The sequence below is a fragment of the Pan paniscus genome, chromosome 9 (assembly GCF_029289425.2).
Source record: "Pan paniscus chromosome 9, NHGRI_mPanPan1-v2.0_pri, whole genome shotgun sequence".
NCBI lineage: Eukaryota > Metazoa > Chordata > Mammalia > Primates > Hominidae > Pan > Pan paniscus.
Genome location: NC_073258.2, coordinates 27,249,077 through 27,275,805, shown reverse-complemented (window position 1 = coordinate 27,275,805; position 26,729 = coordinate 27,249,077). Strand labels below are relative to the sequence as shown.

At 35.0% G+C, this 26,729-nt stretch overlaps 1 protein-coding gene across 6 annotated transcripts in view; it reads right to left on the bottom strand.

Annotated features, from left to right (window-relative positions):
- The window catches only part of LUZP2 (leucine zipper protein 2), a 589,723-nt gene that overhangs the window by 75,665 nt on the left and 487,329 nt on the right, over positions 1-26,729 (bottom strand). For 4 of the 6 annotated variants that reach the window (XM_055094247.2, XM_008955901.4, XM_057299126.2 and 1 more), the window contains exons 8-9: positions 25,771-25,845; positions 19,178-19,345 (exon numbers count right to left, since the gene is read on the bottom strand). In XM_055094247.2, the coding sequence (XP_054950222.2) occupies positions 19,178-19,345; positions 25,771-25,845 (243 nt within the window). Of the gene's footprint in view, positions 1-3,088; positions 3,835-19,177; positions 19,346-25,770; positions 25,846-26,729 lie in introns of those variants that run through there. The other 2 variants (XM_034932301.3, XM_034932302.3) reach the window with 2 other exon arrangements.

The window sequence follows — 26,729 nt, the reverse complement described above, 5'->3', positions numbered from 1 at the left end:
GAATGGATCTCACTGTCTGGACTACTCATGATGTAAATGGCATACTAGGTGCCAAAGGAAGTTTATGGATATCAGACAACTGCCTACTTAGATACCAGGTGCTATTCCTTGAGGGACTGGTGCTTCAAATACATATGTGAATGGCCCTCAACCCTGCCACTTTTCTCCCAGAGGATGGGGAACCAATTGAGCATGACTGCCAACAAATTATAGTCCAGACTTATGCTGCCCGAGATGATCTCTTGGAAGTCCCCTTAGCTAATCCTGACCTTAACTTATATAACGATGGAAGTTCATTTGTGGAGAATGGGATATGAAGGGCAGGTTATGCCATAGTTAGTGATGTAACCATACTTGAAAGTAAGCCTCTTCCCCAAGGGACCAGCACCAAGTTAGCAGAACTAGTGGCATTTACCCAAGACTTAGAATTGGGAAAGGGGAAAAGAATAAATGTGTATACAGATAGAAAGTATGCTTATCTAATACTTCATGCCCATGCTGCAATATGGAAAGAGAGAGAGTTCCTAACCTCTGGGGGAACCCCCATTAAATACCACAAGGAATTCATGGAGTTATTGCACTCAGCGCAAACACCCAAGGAGGTGGCAGTCTTACACTGCCAAAGCCATCAAAAAGGGAAAGGAGAAGGGAGAACAGCAGTACAAGCAGCTGGCAGAGGCAGCAGAAAGGAAGGAGAGAAAGAGACAGGAAGTCAGAGAGAGAGAAGAAGAAACAGAGAAAGATAGGAAGTCAAAGAGAAGGAGACAGAGAGGAAGAGATAGAGAGACAAAGTCAAAGAGAGACAGAGGAAGAGACTGACAGAAAGTCCAAGAAGGAAAGAGAGAAAGAGATAGACAAACAAAGATGAAGTCAAAGAGAGAGAAAGAGAGATATAAGCAGTAAAGAAAAAACAGTGGACCCTATTCCTTTAAAAGCCAGGATAAATTTAAAATATATAATTGATAATTGAAGGTCCTCTCTGTAACCCTATAACACTCCAATACCACCTTGTTGTCAGTGTAAACAAGGGCATAGCCTGAAAACATTGAGGTCACTGACAACCCATAGCTTTCCTATAAATAATCCTTAACCCAGCAGGTTTCCTAACAGGGGATCTAAATCTTAATTACCATACAAAGGTCCGACAAATCTAGGAGGAACTCCCTTCAGGACAGGACTAGATGGTTCCTCTGGGGCGATTAAGGAAAAAAGACACAATGGGTATTCAGTAAATGATAAGGAAACTCTCCTAAAGCAGAGTTAGGAAAATTGCCTAATAATTGGTCTGCTCAAATGTGTGAGCTGTTTGCACTCAGCCAAACCTTAAAGTACTTACAGAATCAGGAAGGAGCCATCTATACCAATTCTCAGTTAATATGGACTGAATGAGGTCTTATTAATAGCAAAGAATAATTGAAATCCCAAACTTACAAGGTTTTCAACAAAAGTAGAGTTTGCTAAAAGTTAACAGTGTAAACATATATTATCCTAACTTCTAATCTTATGGAAATCAGAACCTACCAGTGCCCCTTCAAAGCTCAAGTCCATCAGCGCAGGGCCATACAACTAATACCTCTACTTATAGGGTTAGAAATGGCCACTGCTACAGGAACCGGAATAGCCAGTTTATCTACTTCATTATCCTACTACCACACACTCTCAAAAGATTTCTCAGACCATTTGCAAGAAATAACAAAATCTATTCAGTAAGGATAGTAACTACAATCCCAAATAGACTCTTTAGCAGCAGTGACTCTCCAAAACCACGGAGGCCTAGACCTCCTCACTGCTGAGAAAGGAGGACTTTGCACCTTCTTAGGGGAAGACTGTTGCTTTTACACTAACCAGTCAGGGATACTAAGAGATGCCACCCGGTGTTTACAGGAAAAGGCTTCTGAAATCAGGCAACACCTTTCAAACTCTTATACCAACCTCTGGAGTTGGGCAACGTGGCTTCTCCCCTTTCTAAGTACTGTGGCAGCTATTTTGCTGTTACTCACCTTTGGGCCCTGTATTTTTAACCTGCTTGTCAAATTTGTTTCCTCTAGAATTGAGGGCATCAAGCTACAGGTGGTCTTACAAATGGAACCCCAAATGAGCTCAACTAACAACTACTACCGAGGAACCCTGGAACGATCCTCTGGCCCTTTCCCTGGCCTAAGAGTTCCCCTCTGGAGGACACTACAACTGCAGGAACCCTTCTTCACCCCTATCCAGCAGGAAGTAGCTAGAGTGGTCATCAGCCAAATTCCCAACAGCAGTTGGGGTGTCCTGTTTAGAGTGAGGATTGAGAGATGAAGCTGGCTTGGGCTTCTGGGTCAGGTGGGGACTTGGAGAACTTTTCTGTCTAGCTAAAGGATTGTAAATGCACCAATCAGCACTCTGTGTCTAGCTAAAGGTTTGTAAACACACCAATCAGCACTCTGTAAAAACGCACCAATCAGCACTTTGTGTCTAGCTAAAGGTTTGTAACCGCACCAATCAGCACTCAGTACAAATGGACCAATCAGCACTCTGTAAGATGGACCAATCAGCACTCTGTAAAATGGATCAATCAGTGCTCTGTAAAATGGACCAATCAGCAGGATGTGGGCGGAGCCAAATAAGGGAATAAAAGCTGGCCACTAGAGCCAGCAGCAACAACCCGCTCTGGTCCCCTTCCACACTGTGGAAGCTTTGTTTTTTCGCTCTTCACAATAAATCTTGCTGCTGCTCACTCTTTGGGTCCACACTACCTTTATGAGCTGTAATACTCAACACGAGGGTCTGCAGCTTCATTCTTGAAGTCAGTGAGACCAAGAACCCACCAGAAGGAACCAATTCCGGACACAATAAGACTTAATTAACAAGGTTGTGAGTTTAAAACAATTTATTTGTGAGAAGTGCTTAGAAATATATATAACATTGCATGTGTCACTTAAAATGTAGCCACTATTTTGGGCAGAGAGGCTCACACCTGTAATCTCAGCACTTTGGGAGGCCGAGGTGGGCGGATCACGAGGTCAAGGGATTAAGACCATCCTCATCAACATGGTAAAACTCTACTAAAAGGAGTGTTACCACTCCTCCTCATCTTCTCTTCCTCCTCCTCTTCTTCTCCTTCTTCTTTCTCTCTTCTTCTTTTTCTCCTTTTCCTTCTCCTCTTTCTCCTTCTCCTCCTTCTTCCTCCTCCTCTCCATCTTCCTCCTCCTTCTTTTCTCCTTCCTCCTCCTCCTCCCCCTCTTCCTGCTCCTCCTCCTTCCTCCTCTTCCTCCTCCTTCTTCTTTTTCCTCTTCTTTTTCCCTTCTCTCATTGCAATATCTGTATCTGCCCATGGTTTACTACACATCTGGAAATTATCATTTCTGCTGGATTTTAGAAGTATAATTGAAGGTCAATAAAGAACTAAATGTAATTAGTCATAATTAGAGTTGGAGGCTATATAAAGTGAAAATTCTTAGGCATGAGACATTCAAATTTTGAACATCATTAAATGAAATGTAACATTGAAATTTTGAACATCATTAAATGAAATGTGATAAGGGCTCAATGACCATGTGTTGCATTAGATCATTATATATGATGAGGCAGTTAAGAGATAAAAGTCATTTGTTGAGCTAGGAATAACCTGAAGGAAAATGGTGGTGATGACTTCTAACAGACAGCAAATTTCACACAAAAAATAGTTTTAAAATTTATGAAGTAACTGTTTTTAGTTATCGACGGCATGCATGACAGTATTGTGATCCCTGAGAGAAAGAAAACAAAAACAAAAAAAAATGAAAGGTGAGTCTTTTATCATCAAGATTTTATGCCTGGAGGCAATTCTTCGGCTGAAAGTCCAGGTTTGAATACCTGAAAGAGAGCCCAGAAATCCTATTAAGTTGGGTATAGGTAGACAGGATTTCAAAAAAGCTGAACTACTAACTCTTGTGAAATATTTCTGGAAAGTAGAGGATTAAGCAGACAGATTTCTAAAAATCTGATTTTTATTTCACTAAGTTTTTCCTGAATATCATGTTGTGTAGAAATACCTGGAACTCCACAAGACGAGAAAAACCCCATTGTCTCACCCAAAATCTCCTTAAGCTGATCAGCAACTTCAGCAAAGTCTCAGGATACAAAATCAATGTACAAAAATCACAAGCATTCTTATACACCAATAACAGACAAACAGAGAGCCAAATCATGAGTGAACTCCCATTCACAACTGCTTCAAAGAGAATAAAATACCTAAGAATCCAACTTACAAGGGACGTGAAGGACCTCTTCAAGGAGAACTACAAACCGCTGCTCAAGGAAATAAAAGAGGATACAAACAAATGGAAGAACATTCCATGCTCATGGGTAGGAAGAATCAATATCGTGAAAATGGCCATACTGCCCAAGGTAATTTATAGATTCAATGCCATCCCCATCAAGTTACCAATGACTTTCCTCACAGAATTGGAAAAAACTACCTTAAAGTTCACATGGAACCAAAACAGAGCCTGCATCGCCAAGGCAATCCTAAGCAAAAAGAACAAAGCTGGAGGCATCATGCTACCTGACTTCAAACTATATTACAAGGCTACAGTAACCAAAACAGCATGGTACTGGCACCAAAACAGAGATACAGATCAATGGAACAGAACAGAGGCCTCAGAAATAACGCTGCATATCTACAACTGTCCGATCTTTGACAAATCTGACAAAAACAAGCAATGGGGAAAGGATTCCCTATTTAATAAATGGTGCTGGGAAAACTGGCTAGCCATATGTAGAAAGCTGAAACTGGATCCCTTCCTTACACCTTATACAAAAATTAATTCAAGATGGATTAAAGACTTAAACGTCAGACCTAAAACCATAAAAACCCTAGAAGAAAACCTAGGCAATACCATTCAGGACATAGGCATGGGCAAGGACTTCATGTCTAAAACACCAAAAGCAATGGCAACAAAAGCCAAAATTGACAAATGGGATCTAATTAAACTAAAGAGCTTCTGCACAGCAAAAGAAACTACCATCAGAGTGAACAGGCAACCTACAAAATGGAAGAACATTTTCGCAACCTACTCATCTGACAAAGGGCTAATATCTAGAACCTACAATGAACTCAAACAAATTTACAAGAAAAAAACAACCCCATCAAAAAGTGGGTGAAGGACATGAACAGACACTTCTCAAAAGAAGACATTTATGCAGCCAAAAAACACAGGAAAAAATGCTCACCATCACTGGCCATCAGAGAAACGCAAATCAAAACCACAATGGGATACCATCTCACACCTGTTAGAATGGCGATCATTAAAAAGTCAGGAAACAACAGGTGCTGGAGAGGATGTGGAGAAATAGGAACACTTTTACACTGTTGGTGGAACTGTCAACTAGTTCAACCATTGTGGAAGTCAGTGTGGCGATTCCTCAGGGATCTAGAACTAGAAATACCATTTGACCCAGCCATCCCATTACTGGGTATATACCCAAAGGACTATAAATCATGCTGCTATAAAGACACATGGACACGTATGTTTATTGCGGCACTGTTCACAATAGCAAAGACTTGGAACCAACCCAAATGTCCAACAATGATAGACTGGATTAAGAAAATGTGGCACATATACACCATGGAATACTATGCAGCCATAAAAAATGATGAGTTCATGTCCTTTGTAGGGACATGGATGAAATTGGAAATCATCCTTCTCAGTAAACTATCCCAAGAACAAAAAACCAAACACCGCATATTCTTACTCATAGATGGGAATTGAACAATGAGAACACATGGACACAGGAAGGGGAACATCACCCTCTGGAGACTGTTGTGGGGTGGGGGGAGGGGGAGGGATAGCTTTAGGAGATATACCTAATGCTAAATGATGAGTTAATGGGTGCAGCACACCAGCATGGCACATGTATACATATGTAACTAACCTTCACATTGTGCACATGCACCCTAAAACTTAAAGTATAATAATAATAAAATAAAAAAAAAGAAAAAAGAAAAATAATATCTGAATAATTGTAAGGTGAGAATTTTTAGAAGTTGCACAGGGTGGGAAGACAATTACAATGGAAAATCCTAGGTCTAGTCTGTGGCATTTTGTGGAAACCCCAGAAGGTTCATAATTTAATAGAATGTAAGAATTATTCATGAAGTGAAGGCTATACATTAGATCCATTCTAGAAAATTTAAAAACATGCCTTGAGAGTTGAATCTGTTTTACAAGTAGTTAATTGGAGAGAGACAGAGAAAGATAGAGGAAATATGAACAGGGAGAGAGAGAGAAATGTATTATTTATTTAATAGAAAACAATGAAATCCAAGTTTAAATAAAATAATGACCAGTCAAAAAACATGAAACATATCAAGAAGAAGAAAAATATGATTGATAACCAGGAGAAAAGTCACTCAATAAGAAATGACCTGAAAAAAACTCAGATACACAATTTGTAGTTAAATATATTATAATAGATAATATTTTTATAATCAATATGCAGAGGAAACCAACAACAAAGAGAAAATAAAATATATAAAAAATAATTAGAACCTATAGATAGAAGAATATAACATTAAAAATAAAAATGAATTATACAAAAATTTTTACTGGATTTTTAAATAATAAGTAATATAGAAAAAATAGATTGGGTCATGTAGCACTAAACACTGAATTTAGAATGACTTTTTTCTCCCTTATCAGAGTTGGAATTGACTTTCTAGAAAATTCTGGAAACAAGTAAACAGCAAGTGAAAACCAAACCATTGACCTTTCAATTATGAATTGAATTTAGAGCATGCTGATAACCATTGAAAAAAGAAAACAAAATTTAAAGCATTCAGAGATAAAATACATATTAAATATAAGGCAAAAAGGAAAAGATAACCACATAATTTATTATCTGAGCTATGCCAGCTAGAAGGCAATGGGGTGACATTCTTAATCTACTAAATTTAAAAATCTGTCAACCTAGCTTACTAAATTCAGAAAAAAAAAAAACTTTAAAAAGCAAAATGAAATAATTTCAAGTAGAAAAAAATGAGGTAACATGAAAAGTTAAATTTATATTGATGAAAGATGAGTCCAGAAATGATAAATATGAGTCCCCTTAAAAGAGCATTTTTTCTCAATTTCATATGCATAAATATATGTTATTAGCTTTTTATTTTTATTTTTTGGGGACAAGGTCTTGCTCTGTCACCCAGTCTGGAGTGTAGTGGTGCAATCTGTGCTCAGTGCAATCTCTGCCCCGCTTGCTGAAGCCATCCTTCTCCCTCAGCCTCCCAGGTAGCTGGGACTACAGGTGTGTACCACCACGCCCAGCTAATTTCTGTATTTTCTGTAGAGATGGGATTGAGCCGTGTTGCCCAGGCTGGTCTCATACTCTTGAGCTCAAGGACAAGGCTCACCTGCCTCGACCTCTGAAAGTGTTGGGATTACAGGTGTGAGCCATCACATCCAGCCTGTAATTCATTTTTAAAAGCAAAACCTATATCAATGTATTTTGTGGTTATAACAGTTATACAATTGAAATGTATGACAATGAAAAATGAAAATAAAACGTTTTATGGTACTCTCATTTGTGTAATGTATAACAGTATAATATAATTTCAAAGTAGATTGTGCTAAGTCAAAGGTGCTTATTGGGAAATCCTAGAATGACACCTAGAATATAGAATATTACATACAGGACTGACAATGGCAGTGTAGATGAAATGAAAAGCAATATATTCAATTTATTAAAAATGTGGTAAGAATTGTATTTTATACACTAGCAAGGACATTTTAAAGATTAAATTACCACCCTGAAAAAATAGAATATTCAAAGATTTAATATTGTTAAGACAATAATAGTCCCTAAGTTATCTAAAGATTCAATGTCATCCCTTTAAAATCTGAGCTTTATTTGTTTTTCTAGAAATTGAGAAGGTAATTTTCAAACTTATTTGAAAAATGCAATGACCAAGAATAGCCAAAGCAAACTTTAAATACAAAGAACTAAGCTGGAGGAATCCACTTCCTCATTTTAAAATACACTACAAATCTACCATAGTCACTGCAAACACTGTCAGATAGACAGGCATATAGATTAATGGAACTGAATTGAGAGTCCAGTCCCTTGCATCATGATCAACTGTATTTAGACAGGCCATCATGCCAATTCAGTGAAATAAAACAAGTCTTTTCAACAAATGGTGTTTAAACAACAAGATGCCACATGCAGACAAATGAAGTTTGATCACTACCAAATACAACATATAGAAGTGAACTCAAATTAAATCATATGCCTAGATGTAAGAGTTAAAATTAAGTCTCTGAATAGAAAAATAGGAGATAATCTATGACCTCACACTAGGCAAAGTCTTATTAAACATAGCAATATCACAAGTGCCAAAAAAATAAAAAAAAAAAAAGGGCCAGGTGCAGTGGCTCAAGACTGTAATCCCAGCACTTTGGGAGGCTGAGGCAGGCAGATTATGACGTCAGCAGTTCGAGACCAGACTGATTAACGTGGTGAAACCCCATCTTTACTAAAAATACAAAAATTAGTCAGGCGTGTTGGCACGTGCCTATAATCCCAGCTACTCAGGAGGCTGAGGCAGGAGAATCGCTTGAACCCAGGAGGCGGAGGCTGCAGTGAGCCAAGATTGCACCACTGCGCTCCAGCCTGGGCAACAGAGCGAGACTCTATTCCCCCAAACCCCCCCCAAAAAAAGAAATGGAAAAATATATTGGACTTCATCAAATTTAAAAACTTGTGTCTTCTGTGCTGCAAATGAAATCTTCAATAAAGGGAAAATACAACCCCCAGAATGGAAGAAAATATTTGCACAAAGACACAGCTTAAAAATAAAATATAATAATTTGAAAAGGATGTAGTATTATTGATGTAAAAACTGGTGTGGCTATCGTAAAATTAGGCAAAATAGATATCAGGACAATAAACATTAAAAGGCACAAAAAAGGCATCGCATAATGGTAAAGGGTGAATTCCTTAAGAATATATAATATTTCTAACTGTGTATATGATTAATCATACAGTTTTATCTGCCCAATAATAGCTGGGAGATACAGAAGCAAATGAGAGTATGTTTTACTAAAAGATAAAACAAGACTGGCAAAAACTATGATTTCCCTAATATATTTCCCAAGAGGCAGAATACCTAGAGGAAAGATGTAAATAACCCAAATAACGACATTGATAGGGTTTTGGTATTGACTGCTTTTACATTATGACATTTTAACCTTCTCCTTTTTAATGTAATAGTTGTTCATTTCCTTATAATTGAAAACAAAGTAAAACAGATTTACTGGGATTGATTTTCTCCCATTATATATCACCTAAGTTTTCAGGCCAGATGAGTCAATGTAGTGGGGCATAGAGACAATAACTGTAGTTTTCCAGACAGATAATGGTAATACCAAATTCTAACTTTACAATTTACCATGTTTCTAATTTTTAGCAAGAGTCTAATTTCCCTGAAAATTCAGATAATTTATATATCAATAGAATATTGAATTCAATTTGTTGTAAACATAAATAAAATATTGTTGTGAAGCAGAGAATTTTCTTTGAAACTTAAAAAGTAATTGTATATTTTGAATCTTTTCACTTCAGGTAATTTTCAAATTCAAATAATGAAAAGATTTCTGGATAAAGGAACAAGAAGCTCCAGAATTGTGAACTGGCATTATGTATACTTAAATTAAATATGCTTAAATTTGTGCTTTACTTCACATAAAATGTAATAACACAGATATACAATAAATTCAATAGGGAAGTCATCAAATAGATAGTACAACTTGTATGTCACAATGTCTTGGAAGCAATATTATACATCAAAATAAATTATAAATGCAGATGTCAGGGAAAATAAATAAATATTTGTATTTCAGTCAGAAAATTTTTAGGTATTGGGAGCAATGCCTCCTGGAAGTAACTCTGACATGTCCTTTTAAATAATTCATTTATTCATTCAACAAATATTAATTGAATAGTTTGTGTATATCACATTGTTTTGAAAGTTTGGTATATATTAGTGAGCAAAAGAAACTTAGTTGCCTATTTTCATGGAGCTTATGCTTCAGGTAATTCAATTAATCTAATTCCATTAAAACAGCCAGCAGCCAATACCACCTTATTGTATTTTATCATATTTATAGTCCTAAGAAAATCATGGTAAAATGGTTCACCCATCCCCCGTCACACATAGACACAGACACATACACACACAATTATATTTTCCAAAATAGAGTACAATAAATATTTGCCTACTGTTTACTGGACTAGTTCACCAATTCTAGTAGTTCAATTTAAGTATTCAATCCCACTAAGTGTGATTTTCTTACAGCCTGTTTTTGGAGTATTGGTGATGCAATGGAAACTTGCCAATGTATGTATTTATGAGGAGCTCACAGGCTAGCCAGGGAATTTAGGGCAGAGTCTCAAGGTTAAATTTTTCACAAATGCCATATAAATACAATAAAAATGCTGAACCACAATAGATAAGAGCTTTTGCACCACAAAAGGAACAGTCAGCAGAGTACACAGACAACTCACAAAGTGGGAGATAATCTTCACAATCTATAAATCTGACAAAGGACTAATATCCAGAATCTACAATGAACTCAAACAAATTAGGAAGGAAAAAACAAAGAATCCCATCAAAAAGTGGGCTAAGAACATAAATAGACAATTCTCAAAAGAAAATATACAAATGGCCAACAAATATGAAAAAATGCTCAACATCACTAATGATCAGGGAAATGCGAATCAAAACCACAATGCAATACCTCCTTACTTCTGCAAGAATGGCCATAATCATAAAATCAAAAAATAATAGATGTCTGTGTGGTTGCAGTGTACAGGGAACACTACTACACTGCTGGCGGGAATGTAAACTAGTACAACCACTATGGAAAACAGCGTGGAAATTCCTTAAAGAACTAAAAGTATAACTATCACTTGATCCAGCAATTCCATTACTGGCTACCTATACAGAGGAAAAAAGTCATTAAATGAAAAAGATAGTTACACACGCATATTTATAGAAGAACAATTTGCAATTGCAAACTGTGGAACTAACCCAAATTCCCATCAATCAACAAGTGGATAAAGAAACTGTGAGAGATATATGTATATATATGATGGAATATATACATATATATATACACACACATATATATATACACACACACATATATATATGATGGAATACTACTCAGCCATAAAAAGGAATAAATTAATGGCATTCGCAGCAACCTGGATGAGAACTGAGACTATTATTCTAAGTGAAGTAACTCAGGAATGGAAAACCAAACATCGTACGTTCTCACTCATAAGTGGGAGTTAAATTATGAGGATGCAAAGGCATATGAATGATACAAAGGACTTTGGGGACTCAGGTGCAAAGGTAGGAAGCAGGTAAAGGATAAAAGACTACAAATAGGGTGCAGTATATACTGTTCTGTTGATGGGTGCACCAAAATCTCACAAATCACTGCTAAAGAACTTACTCATGTAACCAAACACCACCTGTTCCCCAATAACCTATGGAAATAAAAAATTAAAAAATGAAAAATAAATAAAAATAAATGCTTAAACACAATAGAAACTCAAGAAAGTAGTCAAAAAGAGTTGACATTTGAGATGAACCCAGGAAAGGGGAGTAGAAGTTCACCAGCATTATGAGTGATGGTTGGGTGGGGGTTAAAAATATACATAGAATAAAAAGGCTAGAATTATGTAAGGATTTGAAAAATATATATTCTTGACTTTTGTTTAGATTCTTTATATTTCTAACTCGAATGAGTCTTTTAAAATCTTGAACTCTCAGATTGTCTAATAAGATCACCAAATATGTGCCAACTCTATTTACTGTCTTTCAGCTTCTATGTTCTCGCCAGTTGCTGTTTTAATGGAAGTTTTATAATTTTTCCTTAGGATTAATCAAGGAATCCCATATAAATGGCTTTCCAGTCTTCATCTTTGCATTTACCTTTCAATTCATCATTTTGCAGTATATACAAATAGTAAATATTTGAACCATATATTACCAAAGGTTAGTCATATATTTTCCCCATCAGTAAGACAAGATTATGTTCAAAATCTAAAGATTTGTCCTTGACTCAAATTAACCTTTGCTGAAAAACAAAATGGAGCAGTTACATTTAAATTTTACATATAAAATTCATAAAACATATACAAAAATTATAAAGGTATATGTATATATAAATTGTAAAATACATGTTTGTATGTGTGTGTGCATGTTTAAACAGTTGGAAAACTTCAGGATAACCCATTCAATAGTCTTTTGAGTCATGCTAGATATAAGCAACCTGAACTACCTCAAAAAAGGTAGCAAAATTTGAGTGCATTCATTTAGGTTTAGGGGAGATGAACAATCTGTAATTTCGCTAGCATTGTCAGATAATTACAAACTTGCCCAGATTGTAAGAAAGGGGGCATAGACCCCATATATTGATGGACAAATATCAGATAATATGTGGCAATATTTTAAATGATCCCACCTAAAAGTAGGATTAAATGGACACAGATGACAATTGCAATTTAGGTGCCCAGTGATTAGGAACCGATAGAAAAATAATGAATCAATTTAGTTTGTATATTTATAGTAATTAGCAATACTAGTATAGAAAAAAAAAAACCTGATTTTAGAACTACCAGACCTTAGTTTAAATCTTGTTTTCTATTAGTTGGATGACGTAGGTCAAATATCTTAACCTTACATTGTTTAGCTTAGTGACTTGAACAAATGGGCCAGTGTATTCTCTTTGAATATAACCCAAATGCTGGACATCTAGAAATTTGACAAGCTCAGTTTCACCGTATCCCAGTTGTTCATATAATTCATTTTGCTTTGTTCCTGACTGAAAGATATAGGAAAAAAATGTCAGCATCAGGATGGCTTTCACAGAGTCCATATTTGTCTGTTCTATCTCCACATAGGAAGCAAGCTATACTGTCTGCAGTTAATGCTACACCTTTGAATTAATATCATGAGTGTCAGAGTTTTGCTATTCTGTGAGTCTCCCATAACATTAGCTTCTTTAGCTATTAAACAAAATAAATAATGAAGATATCCTAAATTTTAAAGACATTATATTTCCCTGAGATGTAGAAGCCATAGTTGAGCAAGAAACTGACAGTCTTTAGGAATGTGAGATTTGTTCCAGCATAATGAGCAAAATAGTCCACCAACATGGAACCTCTCAGATTTCCCACTGTGGGGAGCATAATTGACTGAAAGCCCCATTTGCTAAACGTGACTTCCCCAGCATGTGATGCAACAGGGCTAGTAAGGTAGCCCATTCCCATAAAATATGGGGACTTTTCTGATGGGTGGCTTTTATGCAATGACTTCCCATTGACATTTGCCAAAGTTGTTTTTCTTTTCTTTTCTTTTCTTTTTTAACTGCACAGGAATCTAAGCCTTTTTGTATCTAGACCCTCTTTCTTCCCTCACTGCTCCAGAATGATCAGATCTGCACTGGGGCCTGATGGCTCTTCCAGCCTCCTATGGCTGCCTCCCTATTTTCTCTCACAGGCATTTTTCCAAATAAACCTCTTGCAAATGTAATTCTGTTTTGTGTCTTCTTGGAGGACACAACACAATACAAAAAGCCTAGAAGATAACCTTCTAAAACTCCGATATCCAGCTTCTTGAATGTAAAAAAGATATTATCCTTACAGATAGTCACAGTAAATAAAAGAAATATAGCACATATATCCCTAAGCAATGCTTTGTATACTCAAATTACTTAATACATAGTTATTAAATGTATGATTCTGGAAAAACATATTCAAGTTTAAGGTCATACTGATGCTTATCAGGGCTGTTAAGAGAATCTTATAATAAAATGCATAATCGTGTCTTCTTTAACACTATTTCATAAAGGACCACAATACATAGTCATATTTTATATAGTTAATTAAATTACTCTTTGCATATAGTCACGGGTATTTTACATCCATAGATTCTTCTAACATTCAGTAACATGTCTCATAATAAAGTAACAAGAACATTGGCTGTGATGCCTTTAGAAAGTTGTGAGGAAACATGATTTTATCTCTGAACTACAACTTCCTTTGCAGAAACTTAGGGAATAGAGTTTGATTAGGGATATCTAGACATAGACTCTCTTGTTTCCCATTGAAAAAAAAGTTACCTTCTAATGCTATTCATGTTCTTTCTTCCAGAATGGTATTATAAGCTTTGAATATTAAAAGGAGGTTGAAGAGGAAATATTGGCTTTAACACATACTGTGAGATCTCACCTCCCTCATGCATCCTTTCACATGGAGGATAGTTCATGGGATGTTGGAGATAACTAAATGGTTAGCGATTGACGGACAGCGGGTGGAAAAACAGAACTGTTTAAAATTGATCACCTCTGTATTATTTGAGAAATCTCTTCTAGAAGCAGAGAAGTAGAGAGATAGGGCAAGCTTACTTCTTAGAGTCCTTTCTCATTTCTAAAATAAGGATCTTACTCATGTTCAACCTTGGCTCTAAATTAGAATCATCTGTGATTTTTGACTAATCTCCAGAACTAGCCTAAACTCCTGCTAAATTGTATCAGAATCAGGAGTATTGACACCCAGGTGTGAGCATTTTTGAAGCCCATAATAATTTGAAGATGCCGCCTAGGCTCAGAACCTTGGCTTATGATGATTCCAGGTGCACTGTTTTGAGGTTTCTTAAAAAACTACTTTGTAACAGATTTTTGGCAGAAAAGAGGAAAAGAAAAATGTACCTTGATCTATCTAAACTTCCAGGCACCAAGAAAAATGCAGTTTTCACTTGCATGTCTTTAAGCTCCTAAAGAGAGCCACATGACTTTGGCATTTACAACACATTTAAACAAAAATTAACAAATCATCCTTTTCCAATTAAGTAGATACCACAGTTGTGACCTTCAACAATATAAACTGCAACTAAGGCAGTGAGTTGAAAAGAAAAAGAAAAGAAACAGTAATAGCCTGGGATGGTGTGACATATGGGTTTTCATAGCACAGTTTCATTGCTGTTTATCTGCATTGCTTATCTGAATTGCTTTTCATTTCTGGTGTCTTTAAAACATTCTCCTTTCTTTATGACATGTACTATTATGATCCCTGACACTAAATGGATTGTAAGGATTCTGCTATACTTTTATGATAAAAAAACTGAAGTTACACTTATTTGAATTAATGTATTCTAACACTTGAAAAATAATACAATGTAAATAGTGTAGCTTTATTCAAAGTTAAAGTAACATCCCACTAAAAATTTTCTTCAGGTGTTTTCATGTTATCCTGGCTTTAAGAGATCCTAATACTTGTTTCACGTATTTATTGACTGCTTTATGTGTGTCAGGCACCACAACATATGCTAATGTTTTATGTGAATTTTTTTATTTGATCTCCTCAACAATTTTCTAAGGTTGGTGCTGTAATTATCTCCATTTAATAGACATGAAAGATGAGTCTTAGAAAAGTTAAGTAACTTGATCAAGGTATTAAAATTAAAAAATAGCAGAAAAGAGATGTTTACTTAGTCTGACTAATGAATCCTACCTCTTAAACGTTCTATTATGCAAATATAAACACCAAACATATTACTGTGTATTAATTCATATCTTTTAAACTAAAAGTGGTAGGATTCTTGGTGATATGTTTTCTGTTCTTCCTTTTATATTTATTTTTTCCAAATTCTATAAAGCATATATTTTATAAAAAATGAATATAATTAAATATTGCAATAGATACACAAACTGAGATTTTTCAGAATGCTATTAATTACACAAACCTTTTTGTTTATTAATTTGCCTTTTCTGAGCACTACTATGCATCTAGCTCTACCACATAGCAGTAGAAAAAATGTTAGTCACATTTTTTGTATATTATCTATAATGCCAAGTAATCCTATCTTAAATGTTACACACACACACACACACACACACGCACACACACACATAGAGAGAGGCATGCTATTCACTAGCTCTGTGGGTTAGGAGGACCCTGATTTATAGTGTTAGTCAATTTCTACAGTATAAATGTTACCAATTTCAATCTGCTAACATGATGTCATTGAACACAAATTGCAAAGAGATATACAGTAGTATACTACTATATAGTATTTCCACTATACAGATTCAAAATATACAATATCCTGAACAGCACAGATTATGGTACTATATAGTAGCTTTGGTATTTACCACATTGCCATTGGTAGAATTTATTTAATTGTAAGTATATATAATATAATATTTAATAATGCCTGTATTTAACAGTTGAATAGTAGAAATTCTGTAAATATAACAGTCAACTTTTGCAAGCATGTATGAGCCAGCTCCAACAGACCACTGGAGTATTTATCATTCTGAATAAACACAGTGACATGCATGCTCTATTTTTTGCAATAGCAAAATAGACATAGAAAAGTCATGGTTCTCAGCTTAAATATACATTAGAGAGTATCTCAGCAAAATAATGGGAATAAATGCACTTTTGTCATAAACATTCCATCTGTTAGCTTACACACAAAACCATACTCATGTTACTTCTCACGTCTAGTGACTTTGCAGACCTCATGTCTTTTCACTCCATACTGTCTCTTCAGGTAATTTTATTTATTTCCAATATTTAACCCTATTCATTGTGATGATATCTAATCTAATATCCTTATTCAGATGTCTTCCCTCAGTTCCAGATTTAAATACATAATCATCTACTGGATACGGGCACTTGGTTTTATGACAGAAACCCAAAACATAGCAGGTTAAAAACAAACCAGTTTGGCTTCCCTTTTAAAACCTCCTCTTGCCCTTTACATCATAGTGAATGAACGCAAGGACTTTTATTCTTGATTTCCTGCCTTCATGCTTCCCATTTAGTCACTAGGTCATGACAATTATTATGACTCAATAACATTTTGAATACTATTTTCAGTGTTGGTGACATAAAGTAGGTCACCATCCTCTCCTACATAGCTCAGAAGATTGTCACATGGTTTATTTGTTTCTACTTTAGTTTGGGAGTTGGGGTCGTTTTACGCAAAATGCAGATCGGATCCCCTGGTTTCTACCTTGACTTTTTATATATTCGAAAGAATATTATTTTCCACATAACAAATATATAATATCATAACAAAGACATAAAAGATACGTCATCTCCTGTGTGTTTGTATCCAGGTATCTAGAAAACAAACAAGGAAACAAACAGAAGATGACCTGATCTACTACTAAGAACAAATCCTGCAGTTTTCTTGTTGTCTCTTGCAGAAAATTAGGCTGCAATCTCCAAAAGTTGAGGGCTGTGTCACTCGAAATTTGCTGTCTTAGTTACTAGCAGAGTACTGGTACATAGAAGAAAAACAATGTAGTTGAATACAAAACACTAAACAAACAATAATGTATAATTTTCTAAATTCCAAATAAGTAAAATTTATAAGAATTTACAAGAAAATTTATAAGAAGAAGAAGGGCATACCACAAGTACTTCAAATGAATTTTCTAGAAACATCATTCTGGACACTAAATAACATTAAACAGATCAATGAGCTAAGCACAGACATCTCTCTGAAGAAGGAAGACATAGGCAGAGGTAACATTCAAGGGATGACCAAGGGCCAAGAGTAGTAAACACTCAGCTGTCAAAGCAAGCACTGAGGAAAGAAAAAATAATTCTAACTGGGAGGGTAAGAAATAATTCACTCAGAGAGAAACCTGCATCTCGATTTTATAAAGGGTAATGATGAAAGGGTATCTGAGGGACTTCGTTGAAGACTCTCAGCAGAAACTTAAGCTATAGTTCTAACAGTGAATGTAACAGGTATGCACCATAATAAAAACAATAAATTTAAATGGTGGGGGTACTAATATATTAATTATTTTTAACCTTTTTCTAGTAAACCCTTGCAATTTTGTACTCCTCCCTTCGTGAACTTGTGGCTTTTAAAATTCACAATTATATATATATGTATAATATATAATTTACATATAAAAACACAGACAATAATATGATATAGTTAAATACATTGTTTTGAATAATTTTTAAAAGAGAAACATTAATATTACATAAGGATCTCATACAGACTAAATCTTTGTAGTTCATAAGTTGACTAGTTACACATAAAAACAGTATATCAGAAGATTTACTTCATTCTATTATTTCTGACTCTCCATCCTGAAAATAGCATTTCCCTAATCTACCCACTTTAATTCAAAAATAGGAAATCTCAGAAATAAGCAGTAAGAAAGCTAGATGTAACACATCATTAGGTATTTGCATTAGTGGTTCTTAAGTTTTTCTGCATTCAACCCTTGAGATTTGCATTTAGAAGTCAGGCTGGTATCCATAGCACTCATTTTAATAACAAGTGATGCTCAGACAAGTGATCAGAGAACTAGATCTTTCCAACATACTGCCCAAAACAAAACTCCTTTCCCCAAAGATTATTTCTGGCTCTCAGGATTTATTTCAATGTATGTAGGGCCTACAAATCGAAGTTTTTGAAGATTGAAACAAAAGCACCATTAAATGTTCTTTGTTTTGTCTAAAGTAGGTTGGTGGAGGGAATTTGGAGGAAGATTTGCTCAAATGAGTTGTCCTTAAACTCGAACGCACCTTAAAATCCCCTGGGACTTTGAAAAATTACTGATAACTGGAGTCTAACTCAAAAAAAAAATCTAATTTAACAGGTCTGGGGGAAAAACCCCAGGAGTAAGGCTTTTTTTTTAAATGTAAATACACCTAAGCACACTTTTAAAAATATTTACACTAAGATTCTAATGTGCAGCCAGTGTTGAGAGTTGTGGACTTCAGAAAAAAAAAAAAGATTTACCTTTCTGAAGATACTTGTGCCCCAGAAGAAAATATTCCCCATAGCAAACCTGTGATGTTTATTTCAATGTAATACAAGATATTCTCTTTTAACTGATTCCAACATTATTAGTTTTTGTTTTGTGTTAAACAATTAGATGATTCTGCCTAAGAATCAGCTAGGCTCTCTACGAAAGAAAAGCTCCCTTCCAACATTCTTCTAGTGACTATGGAGATTTTACAAGCTGGGTTACTACCTTCCGTTTTCCTCCTAATCTTTCAATGGATTTGTTATCATACTTGAATCCACTCTGGTGATTATATATACTGGGCTTTAAAGACAACGCATTACTTGCTGTTACTTTACAAAGTGCAAATAAAAGGTAGGTACCTTGCTTTTGGCCGCTGCATCTGGAAGCTTAGAGGCAATATTCCTGGGTGGGAGTAACATCCGAGTTGGGTTTGACGTGATTAAACTCAAAGGAGGAGGAGGCTGATCACGGAAAACAGATGTCAAGCAGAGCTGCACAGTCTCTTTCATTGCTTTCATCTGTGACTCCTGCAAAAAAAGAGGCATTAACTTATTTACATTTAGCTATGCTCATCAATTATCTGCTTGCATTCTCCCTTTCCTCTTAGCCTATACTCCCCAAAAAAATACATATCACTTTTCAAATGTCATTGCCTAATTTATAAATTTCATTATGACATACTTTTATATCCACACTCAGTCTGTTTCTAGGAGCTAATGCATTTCATGATATATTTTGAACACTGAAATACAAAGATATGTCTTATTACTTTCTCTTGAACTGACATGATTTCCACCATGATAGTTTGCAGGAAAGGAAATATACTCTAGGTTACTCTGATGTAGAAAATATCCTTTTTTGAAAGTTACCATCTTTATTTAACTTTTATTTTAGGTTTGGGGACACGTATGAAGGTTTGTTAAATAGGTAAATTTGTGTCATGAGGGTTTGTTGTACAGATTATTTCATCTCCCAGGTCTTAAGCCCAGTACCCAGCAGTTATCCTTTCTACTCCTCTCTACTCTTCTCCCTTCTCCCATCCTCCACCCTCAAGTAGACCCCAGCATCCGTTGTTTCCTTCTTTGTCTTCCTAAGTTCTCATCATTTAGCTCCCTTGTGGGAGTGGTGGGTATTTAGTTTTCTGTACCTGCATTAGTTTTCTAAGGATAATAGCCTCCAGCTCCATCCAAGTTCCTGCAAAAGACATGATCTCATTCTTTTTTATGGCTGGATACTATTCCATGGTGTATATGTGTCACATATTATTTATCCAATCTGTCATTGAAGGGCATTTAGGTTGATTCTATGTCTTTGTTATTGTGAATAGTGCTGCAATGATCACTCACATGCATGTGTCTTTATGGAAGAAAAATGTATATTCCTCTTGGTGTATACCCAGTAACGGGATGGCTGGGTCAAATGATAGTTCTGCTTTTACCTCTTTGAGGAATCGCCACACTGCTTTCCACAATGGCTGAACTAACTTACACTCCCACTAACTACATAAGTCTTCCCTTTTCTCTGCAACCTCACAACAATTTGTTATTTTTTAACTTTTTAATAACAGCCATTCTGACTGGTGTGAGATAGTATCTCATTGTGATTTTGATTTGCGTTTCTCTAATAATTAGTGATATTGAGCTTTTTTCATATGCTTGTTGGCCACATGTGTGTCTTCTTTTGAAAAGTGTCTGTTCATGTCCTTTGCCTATTTTTTAATGAGGTTGTTTGTTTTTCTCTTAAAAATTTAAATTCCTTGTATATGCTGGATATTAGAACTTTGTCAGATGCATACTTTGCAAATATTTCCACCTATTCTATAGGTTGTCTGTTTACTCTGTTGATGAAACTTGCCATCTTTCTTTCTGCATCAACTTTCTGTATTTAGAATTGTTGCCACAGCAATGTAGATTCTTGTGTTTCCCAGATTAGCCTATATCTCTACTCGATTTCCCCACATAATGGTAAAAACAAATTTGTCTCTGATAAAACTCTCATTTCCTCTGGGCCTTGTTAGGTAACAGCGTCAGGGGCGTTTGAACCAGAGCAACTCCATCTTGAATAGGGGCTTGGCTTAGACCTACTGGGCTGCATTCCCAGGTTAGGCATTCAAAGTCACAGGGTGAGATAAGAGGTCAACACAAGATATAGGTCATAAAGACCTTGCTGATAAAACAGATTACAGTCAAGAAACCAGCCAAAACCCCCAAAACCTAGATGGCAATGAGGGTGACCACTGGTCATCCTCACTGCTCATTATATACTAATTGCAATGCATTAGCATGCTAAAAGACACCCCCACCAGTACCATGACATTTTACAAATGCTATGACAAGGTCACAAAGTTACCCTATATGGTCTAAAAATGGGGGAAACCCTCAGGTCCGAATTGTCCACCCCTTACCTAATGCCCATTAAGTTCCTCTAACTTAACAGAGCCTATTACTCATACTACTCAGTTCCATGAGCAAAACCCAGAGGATGATTTTACACCACGATGGCATTACGTTTTTATTTATACTGTTAGGTGTCATTTGTTTTCAACTGCAGGCTACTGTTTACTTTGAAGTTTGCTAAAACAAGCTGTCACCTAATGAAATATGATGTAAACCATGTACAGCCAGTCTTGTTTTTGCTCTGTCTTTCCGCTCCCTGCAGCACACCACTTTTCCTACTTGTTTTAAAATGTGATAGTAAAATGCAAGTTCCTTAATGAAAATGCCCTGTTTATCACAATATCTTTTGTGTATAGACCCTCAAGCATCCCAAACTCATTTCCATATTAGAGCCTTTACAAATGCTGCTTCCTCTGCTTGCAGAACCCTTCTTCCAAATACCCATATAGAAACTGCCACTTAAAATGTATGTCTCAGCTCACAAACTATTTTCATGCAAACAGCCCCTATCACCCTTTCCAGGAATGCTTCTTTCCTAAAGTTGTTATTGTATTTTCTACCTTTGTATCTTATTTAGTCCTTACCATCATTTCAAATTATCTTGTTGTTTTTATGTTTAATGTTCACTTTTAACAAACTTTTTTGAAGGCTGGTATCCTTTCTGTGGCATCATCAGTTTCTAACACAACACACGCTTGTTATATAAAAAATTAAGCAAACCCTCCAGAGAATATAGGTTAGTGTTTTGTTACAAGAGAAAATAATGAAATATTTATCATTTTATCTTGTATATTAGATAAGAAATTATTTCATATATTAAAAAATACTACCATTTACACTGTATAATATGAAAAGTTTATAAGAAAGTATTTCTCATATGTGATCTTAAGATGGTGGAAAATTTAGGAGGTAGATTTTTTTGGTGTGTGTTAGTACTTTTCTCAGAAAAAATGCATTTTGTCTGGGGACAACAAGATATACCTTGCAAAGACAACTGTGCCCCTAATATCTAAACTCTACATAAATGAAACTTTACAAGATGTTTTTCATGTTACCTTAACTCTTTTAAATGAAGACACCAAGTCCTGAACTGCCAGCTTTGGAAAGACCATGAGAGACTGTGAGGCCAAACACTTTCTCCCTAACTTTATTTCTGCCATGAAATCAGCTCAGAGAGCCCGGGAAAGTCATTCAATATTTTGAGACCTCTGCTCCAGTGATATTCAGGTCCCATGTATGTGGGATGACTAGAATGTTTATTCATTTAGGTCAGGTCTTTATTTTTAATTAAGAAGTATTTATTATATTCCTGCTATGTGCCAAACACTGTGTGGTTGCAAAAAGATTTCTCATTCTGTATTACTCAGTCATTGGAGTCTGTGTAGGTCACCTACCCTACCTATGTCATCTGTAATATGGATGTAATAATATATGCTTTCCCGGGTGTGAGGGACAGATACTATACAAACATTTTTAGTGTAAAAGTTTGAGAGATTTTTCTTAGCATAAAGCTTCTTTTATATTCCAGTAGCTGAGGCCAACTATATATAATTCATAAGATACTGCCAAATAAATAACTGATGGGAAACTCAAGGCTGATTCTTAGCTCTTGATATTATTATTGTTTATACTGAGATACTAAACTGAGACTTCTTTCATTAAACATGTCATAAGAATCAAGTTGAAGTGTTAAGAGTTTTTCATAATATGTATGAAGTACTTAAGGTTATTTGAATTCCAGATATTATATTCTTGGGAACTAAATACTCAAATAGTATTTTAAAAGCCTCATATAAAGATGATGGAGAGAGGGGAAAATCTATTTCATTAAACTGTAGTTTTTATCCATTTTGAAGTCAACTAGCATTTCTATCTAACTTTATGGCTACAGTTTATGAACCTCATATGTATCTTACATGAGATTTGTTAAAATCAGCCTCCAGTAATATGAAAGGCATTTATAGTTACTAAAAGGCGTGACAAGATCTGAAGGTTAAAGAGGGAATTGTTATCACAGAGAAGCAGTCTGTGATCTCATTCAGTAACAATAATAACTTCTAAGCTTATTTAATGAATGTTTTCCAGGCATTGTACCTAGTACTGTAATTTTTGGCTATGTGTAATTTTCTCATCACCATTATAAATAAAGTTTATTGTTATTTCCAGTGAGACACAAAGATTTTGAGGAATTTGAACATGGTCATTCAGTCAAAGAGTCATGATTTGAACACAAGTAGACCATCTCTGGAAACCATTATTTAACCACTACAACATCAGCCTCTCATCCTGAAATTTAGGGACAAAATGACAGGGGTTGGGAGGTGGAATTGGGAGGAGAAGAGCATTGAATGGGTAAGAATATGTACAACTAAAGATGGAGGAACAACTCTACACTAACCCTGAGCTCTGTGACTCAGGCCAAATTCCAGTTGCAAAATAAAGTGTTTTGTGACTATACCGTGCCCTATGACCCACAGGTACTTAGAAAATACATATCCATTCTCTGTGCTTCTGTTGCCTCATGTCTCAGTATACAATTATTCCCTAATTGTTAGTGCTAAACAAAATTGTGAGAGATATGGGACCCAAGACCTTGTCTCATATATTTTCTATTTTCCCTTGTACCTAGCATAGGATGGCCACAAAAAAGGCATTTCAAAGCTATTTAGTCATTGACTGACTAAAAGGATTATGTGAAGTCAAATCGGGAGAACATTTAATATAACGAAGAATATTCCAAGAGCCAGAGAGGGTAACAACTCAGAGAAGACCAAGCTGCTTCAGAATCATGGGAATCTAATGATTTTATAGGATTTAAACCATATTGCAGCGACTGTACAGGAATGGCAGAGAAAGGACTAAAACAAAGGTGGCCTACTTGAGCTTTAGAATTATATATGCCTCTGATTCTCTGATTCCATCAATGTTATAATGAGTTATATACATTTTTTAAAAGTAATAATTGGCATAAGTTGGATATGGTCAGAGATTAGCTTAAATTGGTATAAATTTGTTTTATATAAATTTTTTTAAAATCTTATAATGCTGGGATCTTAATAAGACAAATTATACTTGACCTAATTCACAAAATAGGGGCAAGCTCCCCTCTATTTTATACTAAAATAACTATGGTACAAACTGATGGTTAGAAGGTAAGCTACTTTCCTTACAAAATTGCTAAATGTATACAGTGTACTATTGCAAAATAAATGAATTATTGCAAAATAAGTTTATAATTGCAATCATCTTACTTGCTTAATTTTCTCAAATAAATGGTTACTAAGCTGTGACCACAAAAATAGAAAGCCCTTGACATCAGAGTATTTTCTTTAATTTAAAAAAAATTAAAAACAATCGAAGCAGATAGAGAGCAACATAATAAATATCAAGTAAATATCTATTTGAATTAAGTGTTAAAAGCAAAATTTTGATAATAAAATACATATATACTTGTTACATATATCATTTTCTATAATGTTAAACATAGTATACATATACATACATATTATGGGCATATGTGCAACATACATATATTTATTACCTATATCTAATGTATGTATACATACATATGTAAAGCATATATGTAATGGAAGTTTACATGTGTACATATATAATGCATGTATGTAATGGATAAAATGTATATATATGTGGTGTATGAATTAAAGATTGCTTGTATGTGTACAATTATTGGAGGATAAAATATTTATGGCACAGTAGAAGTGCTCTTTGTAAACATCCCTGGTGTTATTTTACTGTTTTTCCCCAAACGCAATTATATCCATGAATTTTATGTGACTGTATCTTTCTATATATACGTCAAATTTCTACATACACGTTATCTTTTTACACTGTATGTAATTTTTAAAAATGTGTTTTGTGTATTTAAACAACTTAAATATTATACATATAATTCTACTTTTCTCACTGAACATTATATGTTGTAGGTATATCAATATTGATAAAACACATTTATGTATATTTGTTAATATTATATTTTAATTACTATTTCCAAATTTGAGTATAGAAAATATATAAAAATAGGTGCATTATCTTACAGTAAACAGTTAAATTACTTCCATTTATTATTAATATAAACATTGCTATATTCAGTGTTCTGGTGCATGTTTCTATGTAAATATAGATAAGTATAAATTAAAAGATACATGCATTCAAAAACTGGTTATAACAATTTGATGCCAATAATTACTTCCTTTTGCTTCATAACTCATTCACCCAGAGTTAATATATAGTGCCTTAGTTGATGCTTTAAAGCATGTTTATTCATGGTATTATGGAATAAATATACCAGTGAGGTGAAAAATGGAGCCATGAACTCACAAAGACTGAACCTTCAGTCAGTTTACTGTAGCAGCAAAAACAAAGAAATAGTTGGATTCCAAAGAAGATATCAAACCTTCCTGAATTCTGTAACTATCTTATATACACAGCATCTGGAAACACATTAATAAATCAAGAAAAGCAATGAGCATACTTTAACTTTTTTTTTTTTTTTTTGCTAAAACTACAGTTGTAATGGTTCATGAATGTAGACTTACCCTGTCAAGAGCTGCTTTCTCCAGTTCATTTTTGGCTACAGCTAATTTTTGTTCCAGATCAGTAAGCTGCTGCGCCTGTAAAATAAGAGATAAATCTTCTAGATAAATTCTGCAATTTCCCTCTGTACTTTAAGCATCTGTCATATATTGCCAAAGAATTGTAAAAAGAGAGAAAAGAACAAAAAAAGTGTCCTGTAAGATTCATTTAGAATTCAGTTTAAAAATACTATATATCATGATAATTTGATGTGCAGAATATTTAATATGCAGAAAATGGTAGTTCTGGATGAATATGCACTAAATGCTTCACTAGACCAAAACATCTAATTTCAAGGGCCCAACTCAAGTCCCTAGGAACACTTGTGATTTAGATCCATCACTTATATTTCTAGTTGGTATAGACTGAATTTTATGCCCCCAAAATTTATACGTTGAAGGCCTAACTCATTATTGTCACTGTATTTGGAGACACAGCACTTTGGGGGGTAATTAAAATTAAATGAAGTCACAAGAGAGAGGCCCTAATTCCATAGGACATATGTTCATGTAAGGAGAGGAAAAAAACAACAGAGATATGTATTTGTGTTCACAGGTGGATAGGCCAAGTGAGGGCAGACAGAGAAGGCACTGTCTACAAGCCAGGAAGAGCCTTCGCCAGAAACTAAATATATGGACATCTTACTCTGGGGCTTCTAGCATCCAGAACTGAGAGAGAATAAATTTTTATTTTTACACTAGTCGATGGTATTTTGTTATGGCAGCCCAAGCAGACAAATGTACTAATATGTACTCTATTTTTGTTGTTGTGTTTTAATCCCATACACTTCTCTATCCTACCATACCTCTATACCATTACAAGTATCATTATTGCGCTATTAGAATAAAAAAGCAGTACCTTCAGATTTGGAATTTATATATTCAAATCCCGCCTCCACCACTTCCCAGCTATGTGATACTGG